The 10,286-nt window shown below is 36.9% G+C and overlaps 2 protein-coding genes across 6 annotated transcripts; both read right to left on the bottom strand.

Moving 5' to 3' along the window:
- Positions 1–2,152: 2,152 nt before the first annotated feature.
- Positions 2,153–6,322, bottom strand: LOC113727745 (uncharacterized). Of its 5 annotated transcripts, XM_072076335.1 has the most exons (10): positions 5,223–6,322; positions 5,054–5,120; positions 4,603–4,642; positions 4,383–4,515; positions 4,153–4,239; positions 3,917–3,988; positions 3,563–3,643; positions 2,874–2,950; positions 2,682–2,770; positions 2,153–2,602 (listed from the first exon to the last, which is right to left on the bottom strand). In XM_072076335.1, exons 1-9 carry the CDS (start codon positions 5,502–5,504, stop codon positions 2,704–2,706), a joined length of 906 nt encoding a protein of 301 aa, XP_071932436.1. In that variant the 5' UTR covers positions 5,505–6,322; the 3' UTR covers positions 2,153–2,602; positions 2,682–2,703. The 5 variants fall into 5 exon arrangements, with proteins under 5 accessions (XP_071932436.1, XP_071932435.1, XP_027107868.2 ...); XM_072076334.1 differs by having other exon boundaries at positions 2,153–2,770; XM_027252067.2 differs by having other exon boundaries at positions 2,153–2,770; positions 2,874–2,935.
- Positions 6,323–6,448: 126 nt separating this feature from the next.
- LOC113727744 (large ribosomal subunit protein eL19z) lies at positions 6,449–9,211 on the bottom strand. The gene is made up of 5 exons (XM_027252066.2): positions 9,029–9,211; positions 7,643–7,765; positions 7,139–7,452; positions 6,780–6,826; positions 6,449–6,694 (listed from the first exon to the last, which is right to left on the bottom strand). Exons 1-5 carry the CDS (start codon positions 9,138–9,140, stop codon positions 6,670–6,672), a joined length of 621 nt encoding a protein of 206 aa, XP_027107867.2. The 5' UTR covers positions 9,141–9,211; the 3' UTR covers positions 6,449–6,669.
- Positions 9,212–10,286: the final 1,075 nt, after the last annotated feature.

Here is a 10,286-nt window from a genome sequence, read left to right as displayed (position 1 = left end):
ATATATATATATATACATATATATGAAAAAAGTGATTATATAAAAGAAATGACAACAATACAGAAAGGTTACTAGTTTTTTATTGCAACGATAACATTTATATAATCTATTCCTGTCTAACATAAGGAAAGTGGGAGTCTAATCCACGTCCAACAAAATCACTTAAAAGTAACCGTCATGATTAAATGACAAGCATAATCTTGACCTCCTACCCCATCATGACAAACAGCATGGCATAGAAGGTCACTTAGAGTTAAGTAATGGCATTGGAATTGTGATTTGGAATATTCTCATATGTTGAAGGGATCTAGCATGTCTGCTGAATCAGATTTCGGCTAGTTCCAATCACTCAAAAAAAGAAAAGGTCAAATTTCTTGAAAGTGGGGGCTGGGACTGAAAGTCTAAACTCTCAAGGCTACAATGAATCAATTGTAGTATTGGCAGGCTAACTTTGTCATTTCAAGAACGAATTGTCGAATACGGAACGTGCCGAGTAGAATCCAGTACAGAATATCCAATATTTTTGTGCTTACAAGCGAGAATATGCTGTAAAGGTTATATATTGCTTATCATGGTAAGATACCCTTTTATGCCTTTAGTATTTTAGTAATAATCTTTGGATCCAATCATTAGCTAACTGATTCCTGTGTTTTCCACCCGCAAGTAACAGCATCTCCCACCAAACACTAAAGGGATTCTATAATATTGCGTGCTGAGAGGGAAATTTGGTGTATATATGTTAATGGAGATGGGCAGGATAATCATCAGAATGGATATGATACACAAACTTTTCTATTGCCATCAACTATTTAGATTGGTGTTGTGTGTACACAGCAAGAATTCCTAGGATAATGTAACAAAAGTTTATAGGCTAGTTTGTGTGAAGATAACTTTAGAGTACAGTGATTAACGTCGAGATTTAAAAAATTATAGGCATCGAGGGATTAGCTTTCAGAACGACTCCAACTACTGTTTCTTTTCCAGTGTTTTAAAATCCATCCCCCTCTCCTATTAGAGAAAAATTAACTAAAAAAAAAAAATTTATAGTGATATTTGTACGAATCATACGGGGCATTAGAAAATTTTAAGCTAACATGCTTTAATACAACATTCAAACAAAAAGGATACTAGCATGTCACATTCTAATTATGGGGACCTAGGCAGTGCTTATTAATGTTTTGAGGTAATTTATAGCTCATGTTTCGCATTTAAGATCATTAGGACTAGAAACATAAATGATGAGAATAAATAGTAGTATATAGTGTTTGATGTACATAATGGCAAAGACGTCCTAACCTAAACTATCTTTTCTTTGTTTCCTACCTTTAGAATAGCTTGAAGAGCCAAATCAATAAGAAGCAAAATTCATTATTGTATGATGAAGAGCATATTCCAGATTCCTAGTCATATTATTATAATTGAAGTGCTTGATTGTTGGCCTTTCCTTTCCCATTAGGGAAGACCCTTTTCACTTTTCACTCCAGCCAATATCTATGGAGTACTTTCTTGTGAGATGCTCATTTATCCAACCCTCAAAGAAATAATTTTGGTTTGAGTGAAATGACGGCAAATTGAAGAGTAGAAAGAACAGATAGAGATGGACAAAGCCTTGGTATAGAGATGGACTCGTTCATCCATTCTAGATAGAGTCCATAATGAGCAAGATTTTATATCATCATAACCTTAAAGGGAACAATTAAGAATTGACTAGAAAGCATCCATTAAGTGTAGAATCGTGGTTCAATTACACGAATTAGACCATAGTAAAGGAAAAAGAGCTGTTGCATTAGAATGATTTGTGTTTTCTTTGATATGCTTATGGTTTTGGGTGGCAGAATACAAAAGCCCTCTAAACGATGATAATGAGATTGTTACAGTTCCCTCCGAATCACTGCTTAAACTGTCATGTTTTTCTCAAACAAGACAGGAGAAAAGGAGGAGGAGATCAAAGAAGCTCGGGCAGATGAATACACAAAATTCTCACGACAGCTCCTGCTTATTTGTTTTGGTCTTACAAACTGCTGGTGTCAAATGTCCAACGGAAAAGCAAAAGAAAAAGAAGCCCTGCAATCACAATCACAATTCACAAGAAGCCAGTTTCGTCAGTTACCTTCCTATTTAGTTGCTAGTTGCTGCACTGCAAGTATCCTGCTTTCCGAAAGGTGCAAAATTGTAATGCATGATATTTATCGAAATCAAAATATTTACATGATACATTCACACGTCTGCGTGTATGAAGCCACTAGATATGCAGAATTGAGCTAGTTAACCACCAACTGATAGAGCATGTACTAGGCATATTACACAATACAGAAATTCCTAACAGGGTGTTCTTTGAACTTGCGTGAAACAACTTCATCTATGGTACTTTCTGCAACAACTGAGTGATGCAGCATACGCAATGGTTTTTATATCCCCTCCTCACAGAAGATTTTGATAGTCAGCAAGAAGTCACGAGTAAAATTCCACGATGAGGTCTATGGACCCTTCTTAACAACAGATTGCAGAGCTCAGGTTTCTATGATGAGGTGCCTGAAGATCATACGTGATGTACGCTAAGGAGATCCTTTAGATTCATTTCCAATAGTATCCTGATTGCATCCTGCTAATCAAGCCAAGCAATACATAGGGAACCTAGAATCAGAATCTGTTGAAAGCACTCAGGAAAATATTGATCAAACCTTGCCGGGTCATGGTTGTATTCTAAGCGGAGCCCCAATTTCTACACAGGCAATGCACTTTGGCAAGAGAAGCCATGTAGTCATCGGACCTGAGGGATACCAAAGAACAAAAAAATTTTGGTATTTTACCATTTAAATGAAGCTTGAAGTTGAGCAAATTATAGACTATGGGCAGATATTCTGTTAGCAGACCTGAGTCCATAAGGAGATTGACAAGCAGCAACAATGTGACGTTTTGCTTCATCCTGTTTGTCCTGCGTAAGAGAAAACTGCATGCTAATGACCTTCCAAACATAGTAACGAGGCAAGTAATTGACCTTCACAATTACAGCATAACACTTCCATGTAGAACATCCAGCATAGAAATAAACTTGTTCAGTCTCTATTGGTAAATCTTAGTTCAACAAAGGGGTGCTCCAAGTGTCACCCAAGTAGGATAGCCAACAACTGAGTGACAGAATGTGCACCGAATATGATGGTTCAAAGTGTCAATGTTGAAGAGTACTTGGACGACATCCTCCTTTGTGATCAGTGGACCACCTTATTTGTCCGTTCCCTTAAACCACTAAGTGATTAAGTGATTAGATACAGCAAACATTGTATAAGCAATTGATTAAATGTGTGTCATTTTCCTTCAATGTTTATACATTATATGACCACGAAAGTTTCATTAACGGGCTACTTTTGGAAACATTTCATTGCAGAAATATATCAAGGCTGCAAAGGTCAACATGACGTAAAGTTATTTCATCAGCCCTCAATATATCTTGGAATCAACATCTACACTACTCAAAAGTTCTTGTTCTAAACTTATTGCAGAAGGCTCTGATGATACCTAAATCACAAATTGGAAGAATGTTTTAGGACCGCAACTGTAATACCTGGGATTCATAATAAAGTCCAGCATATAGAGAAGCATAGAAATACTCATTCTCCCGTCCGCCAGAAAATGCAGCCACAAGCTATGCAAAGAAATCGGTTAATTAGCTAAAGCATTGCCCTGAATAGCTTAGACACATAGACTAAGAGTATCCCCATATCAATTAGGTGATAAAGTAACCATGTACAAAACACACTGTTTGTATGGAAGAATCTACTCCCAAGTAACAATTTAATTAGCACTTAACTTCAGGAAAAATAGAACTTTTTTTTATGTATTCCCAAGGAAAATCAAGGTCTTAGACGAGCTACAGATTGATTAGTTATCCTAAACTGGAACCAACATCAGTCCAGACCTTTTCTGGATCACCACCATCCTTGAACATGCTGTATGCCTCTCTCATGACAGGACGAGGGTCTCTACCAACCTGCATGTATTAACTAAACTGTTCAAATGCAGTACTTATCAGTTCAAGTGAAAAGATGGAAGCCAAAATGTCTTATGAAGGGCTCAGAAAATCGGAAACAGAATTAAACCCAGAAATGTCTTTAAAAACTTGAATCTTCTTTCGTTTTTCAAAGACAAAATTACCTCAAGCAATAGACTAAAGTATTTTACACGTAGTAGTTCCAGGCTGCGGCTGCAACATGTCCAAGAGAGCATAGTGCATATTGAAATCTAAATATTTAGCAGCCCTTTAGGTTCTCTTAATCTAGATGACGTGTCTAAAATGACTCTAACGAGCACACACGGTCATCTAAAATCTTCCTTCTTGGAAAGGATACGACGGTTCTGAATCGAGCTGCTAATTGTTGATTTACCTCAAGATACCTTCTTCTTGCTTCATCTACTCCATATAATTGAGCTTCACAAAGGAAACACCATATTGATTCCTCTGTATCATTTGGGTTTTGAGCAACATCCAACCGAAACTGCTCTGCACCTTCCTCAAACCTAGGGAGAATGAAGTAAATATCTTATCTAGAGAGCAAAGAGAAAAGAATCAAAATGCAAAGCGCAGGTAATAAATCAATCCAATACCTGTCAAGGTAGTATAACGACAGTCCCCTCTGCCAAAGATCTGATTAGTCATAAAAAGCACCTAAATTACTATATAACCAAAAGCTTTTCCACAAATCTTAACATTCATCAAAACTCGGGAAATCAACCCTGCGCAACCTCTAGCATAAAACTTTGAAAATTATACAAAGTAAGACAGAGAAGTTGGACGCTTGATGCATGACGGTGTTGGATATTCGCCATAAATTCCGGACAACAACATATTTAGTTAAAACCCACAACGTCAGCGGCTGGTTATATACTTCTCCGAAATCCTAGTGAAACGATGGCGGACATAAAAACAAAAAAAAAAAAAAAAAAAAACCATTCACTTCGAACTTCCCATTAGTTTGATTGCCGTTGTAAACTGATCATTTTGGTGTTAAATTGTACACATTTATGTTTTTGCTATCCCATATTACGGTTGACTCACGGGCTTTCTGTCGAGGATCAAGTTCAATTGCCCTGTCAAATTCCACCAACGACCCCAGCACATCACCCTTCAACCAAACAAACATTGCAACTGACAGAGATAAGATTATCAACCAAGATAAATAAGAATTCAATTAGCATAAAAAATTAAAGAAAGTACCAAAAACTACCTGTCTGAAGAGAAGCATTCCACGTCTAATTGCCATCACAGCTTCACGAGCTGAGCTACCGCCGGTCAAGGCCTCCCACATTCCAGAAACTGAAGGCAGAACCAATCGTCTCCTTGACAGAAGCAGCATTGATGGCAGCAGCTTTTGTGGGCGGCTAATTTTGGAAAGGTCAGTACCAAAGAATCTAGAGAGATGGGGAGTTGTACTAGTAAATGAAGAGTATTGGGGAAAAGGGATGCTGGAGACTACAATTGCAGGCTTCAAATTGTGGGCTGTTGCCATTAACCTATGAAAGCAGAAACCTTTACAGAGAGAGATGATAAGGCGCGTATGACAGTTGCCTAATGGCTAACGGTGGGTAAAAGGCGCCACAATCCACGAACTTTGGAATAACGATTTCACGCGCTCTTCACCGGATTCGATGCTTTATTCTGTTTTAAGGTGGCTAACTGAAAAGAGTTTACTTTTGAAGAAAAGTCAAAAAAAAATTCCCATGAAGCATCTGGTCTCATAGATTATTGAAATCACTTCGAGGGACCTCATTTCAGCAACTAAAAGATTTTAATCCCACAAGGAGAGCCAACAACTCTTTCAGCATAAAAGAGTTCTTGTTCGATTAGTATGTTAGCGGAAAGGTAGTTGCAGAATGAAGCTAGACTTTTCCGGCCGCCCCAGCAGAGTTTTTTGATCGATGGATTTGATCATTTATAGTATCTTTAGGAGATGCAGCGCCAACATTCATATGCTTACCAAGCAGGGCAAGACTCGTGCAGTAGTAAATAAAGTATTGGACTTGGGCATGCAACATAATCATGGCTCTTCAATGGCGAATTACTGTCCAAATCTTACTTTGGATGATGGAAGCTTAATTCACCAGAATTAAGCTTCCATAAAAGTCATAAACTTCCGTCTCTCCATGCGTATTCCGTCATCTCAAGGCCAGTCAAAATGTACAAATGTCTTGGGAAGTTCAAGACCAACAGAGGTTCCCTCTTCTCAATATTTACGCGACAAAAAACTTACTCGTCACTATGCCTCAATTAGCAGAGTTAAAACTCATCTTGACGCCATATTATCAGACGAGAAGTCTTTGGTTACAGAAGCTAAGGCCTTTAAGACTTGGGATGAGGGGAGGAAAAAAGGAAGAAAACGGGTTGGTGGGTACCCATAGCACAAATGAAAATAAGGAAAGCGCATTCAGTAAAAATCTCAACAGTCTCGCAGAATAAACTCACACCTAATACGAGTTCAATTAGTAAACAGAAATAAGTTTTCACCATTCAGCACCATTCACCAACAAAAACAATCTGAACTTACAAACAAACTTCCAAGTTTATAGAGAGGCCCTTGACCATAATTTAGGAATAAAAGTAACATGAAACTAGACAAAACTTGACTAGCCAAATAGGTGGCTTCAGCACGGCCATATATAATTAATTCCAACAGATCACTTCTTCGACTTCTTTGTTCCCCTGCAAGAAGAAAATTAGTATTTCTTAGTAAAATCGCATACAAGAATGATTACTTTATACCATGTTTGAAGGACAAATTGCTCACTCTGTTGGCTGAGAAGCAGGTGCTGGTGGTGCTTTTGCCCCAGGTCCCTGCACAGAGTCACCAATTAAAGAGCATATCCAGTTAACAAGTTCAAGACAAAATGCATTGACAAATCCGCATGACATTATGTAACATAATGAATTAACTTGCTTTTAGACTTGGAAAGAGCATGATTAAATAGCCAGCATCATTTAAACTAAATATCAAATGTGTCATGATATTCAACAATCGAATTTCTAAACAAATACTAATAGAACGCAAAGGCATGAAAAGCACTGTGGATACAGAGAATAACCTGGGAAAGAATAGATTTTGTGGCTTTAGATTGAAAGAATTTTGGTTTCAAATGCCAAACATACCTGGGCCAAACGCTCTTCTCTCCTGGCTATTTTCCTTTCCCTGCTTGCCTTGTTCTTGGCTCGCTTGGCCTCAAACTGATCAGACAATGTCTTTTCTCTTGCCTTCTCAGCCTTTGTCTTGTGGATACTTTCCATTAGCACTCGCTTGTTCTTAAAGACATTACCCTTCACTTTCATGTACATGTCATGATACATATGTTTATCAATCTTCTTGGCCTCCCTGTACTTCCGAAGCAAACGCCTGAGGACACGCATTCTCCTCATCCAGAGGATTTTTGTAGGAAGCCTTGCTTCCCTTGTACCCTTGCGTTTACCTAGAACATTGATAATCAGTCATCCACAAAAACTGCTTTAAAAGTGAGGGAGACATTTCCAGTTTAAGAAGTTATAATGCAGCATATCCACTGGATACACGTGCATAAACATGCCAGCAACTGCTCGACAATGGTAATGAAAAGAGGAGGACAGAGCAAAATGCTCCACAATATTATCAACAGCAATTACCATATCCAGAATGGCGTCCCTTTCTCTTCGCCTCCTTCATTCTGCGTGCACGAGAGCGAGAATGAATCTTTGTCGGTTTTCTAATAATAAACCCATCCTTGACCAATTTCCTAATGTTTTGCCCTGCACCCAAAGGATGAAAGTGTCACTCAATCCATGAGCACAACCAATTAGCAAGAAACAAAAGCTCAGTTTCCATTTAATGTTAGTCCAATAAATGCTATTTAAGAATGAAACTGCCACGATATAGAAGAACACTTAGTATGAAGAAACTTTATGAAACACGAGAACTGAAATCAACTCATTCAAAGGTGCTTGCAAGAAGAGCACAATAGCAAGTACGAGAACACGTTCAACATCATCTATCAAGTATATGATGGAGATATTTTAAGTTTTTAATTCTATAGCCATCCTGTACTAAAGGTAATATCATACGTAGCCATTGTCCAAAGAAACATGGACTGCATAGATAATTCAACCTGGGAAAACAACAAGCTTTTAGGCAGCAATTTCTCCTTCTTTATCATCCATATTCCTCATTCTTTCTCTTCAGTTTGAATTTTACCTACAACAGAAAACCACACCAGGTCATCCCACCAAGTTCTCCTTGTTCAAGTCTTACACTCTAAATGGAAATGCTTCAAAACCAATTTGATTGCATGAGCACTACCACCTCAACTCCATGTTAAAACCAATCTTCACAAATCTCATGCCAAACTGTACCTCTTGACAAGCTAAACCAAAAAGAAAAGAGAAAAAGGCTACAAATTGTAATTGCATATCAAAACCTCAGTTGCAATTCCAACCCCAAACATTTTATCCTTGTCCAGAAGAAGATTAATAAACTCTAAACTCCCAAATGAATAAGTCAAACTCCATAAAGCAACAGAATGTACCCAGAGGCTTTAGCTTGCCATTGATGACACCTCTGAAAGAAAATCCAAGCAGAAAGTCGTCCAAACTCAAGGGCTACACTGATCAAATAGTTTGACAAGATATTTCACACCAAAAAGATAATCTTTGAATTAGTAATTTATTCCAAAGCAGAAATCATCCTCCTTGGGGTCAGCAGCAGACGATGTACTAGGCTGGCCAGGTAGATGAGTATCGCAGAGCGATTCATGTGCCCAGAACCAATCAATTATGGTCAAGCCCCTCCTAGACTACACCTAATTTTCCCCCGAAAAAGGGAATCCTGGAACTAAACCATCCAATTTTTCACAAATTCAAATCCATATTCTGAAAACAAAACCTAGGAAATCCGGATAAAAATAGGAAAATTTGTCGAATGAACACTAATTAGGAAGAAAATAAGAGAAAATCATAAAAATATAGAAAAAAAAAAGTTCCATATTTCGGCAAAATTAGTAGAGGATGATGCTTAACTGGAATTGGCCATGGAGATTTCGCTGACTTCATTCGGGTCAAGCCACACCTTTCCCTTCCCGCACTTGAGTACGCTTGCTGCTAAGCGCTTCTGAAGCTTCAGCGACACCATTTTTCCTCCTCTCTGTATCTCTCCAGCCGCGAGAACTAGGGTTTCGCTGCCTACAAATACACGCTGGTTGAAGAATATCTAAACCCTAGATGCAGAGGTGAAATTTGATGAAATTGTAAGGGCATTTTGGTCCGAACATAAATTAAATTATGTCGATGGATCAAGGCCCATCATCCCCGACCCAGAATTCTTAGCCCTATCCCTTTTCTTTTTCTTTTTCTTTTTCTTTGGCATTCAATCTATCTTAATTTTCTCCACAATTTGTTGGAAAAGGATTGAGATTTCATGCTATTGTTGATAATATTGATTTTTTTTTTGAAAAATTGATAGAAAAAAGGCTTTCTACATTTTAGTCATTATTGTTTTTGTGGCAAAGCCAAGGTAATATTAAGATTTAAGACAATGAAATGGATGACAATAATTCATTTTGCTTCAAAAACAAATCGAAAGTTTGATTAGAAATTTATTACGATGGTATTTGTATTTAGTAATTTGGTACATAACTAAAAAAACATTTAGGAAGGTCCTGTTTAGAATTGCGATATCTACAAAAGAAGTATTTTTAAGTGATAGAAACACTTTTAAGTGTTTAGCAGATATAAATGTCTAAATTTATGGACTAGAATTGATTTTCGTTGATTATAGATTCTAATTATAAATAATTAATTTTTTAAATGTTGTCTTTTACTTTTGTATTTATAGGATCTGATTTTATTTTGTATTTTTAAATGTTGTCTTTTACTTTTGTATTTAAATTATAGATTTTTAATGGTCCAAAAAAGTTAGAATTCATAATGCATCAAAAAGTAACTTTTGTTTATTTTTACCAGTCTCCATAATCATTTTTCATAATCAGATATTACAAAATTTAAAACAAACGAGAATAAGGTCTCAAGAGCACTTTTAGCAAGAGCAAACAATTGGTGCTTTTCTTGAATAAATTTTATTTTTTTCAAAACATAAAATATCAACTTTGGTAATTCAAAACATTTTAAAGTTTTAAAGTTACCTATTAGTCAATGAAATAAGTTGTACGCACCAATGATATACTTGTACACATATCCAAACAATAGTATTATATTAATAAGCACTTTATCCAGTGCAATAAAAAAAATGGACTGTTTGGTTCAAATTCTACCATTATTA

This window comes from Coffea arabica, chromosome 2c (genome assembly GCF_036785885.1).
Source record: "Coffea arabica cultivar ET-39 chromosome 2c, Coffea Arabica ET-39 HiFi, whole genome shotgun sequence".
In the NCBI taxonomy this organism is placed as follows: domain Eukaryota; kingdom Viridiplantae; phylum Streptophyta; class Magnoliopsida; order Gentianales; family Rubiaceae; genus Coffea; species Coffea arabica.
Note: the sequence above shows the minus strand (reverse complement) of the source record. Positions and strands in the feature narration are given on the sequence as shown.

Coding starts and splice junctions, on each gene's coding strand:
- LOC113727745 (XM_072076334.1), bottom strand. CDS start 5,504: ATGGCAACAGCCCACAATTTGAAGCCTGCAATTGTAGTCTCCAGCATC. Junction 4,240..4,382: donor CAAGAAGAAGGTATCTTGAG/GTAAATCAACAA, acceptor CTAAATATTTAG/ATTTCAATATGCACTATGCT. Junction 2,771..2,873: donor CAATCTCCTTATGGACTCAG/GTCTGCTAACAG, acceptor GGTATCCCTCAG/GTCCGATGACTACATGGCTT.
- LOC113727744 (XM_027252066.2), bottom strand. CDS start 9,140: ATGGTGTCGCTGAAGCTTCAGAAGCGCTTAGCAGCAAGCGTACTCAAG. Junction 7,453..7,642: donor GGGACGCCATTCTGGATATG/GTAATTGCTGTT, acceptor TCAATGTTCTAG/GTAAACGCAAGGGTACAAGG. Junction 6,695..6,779: donor CCTGCTTCTCAGCCAACAGA/GTGAGCAATTTG, acceptor TTCTTCTTGCAG/GGGAACAAAGAAGTCGAAGA.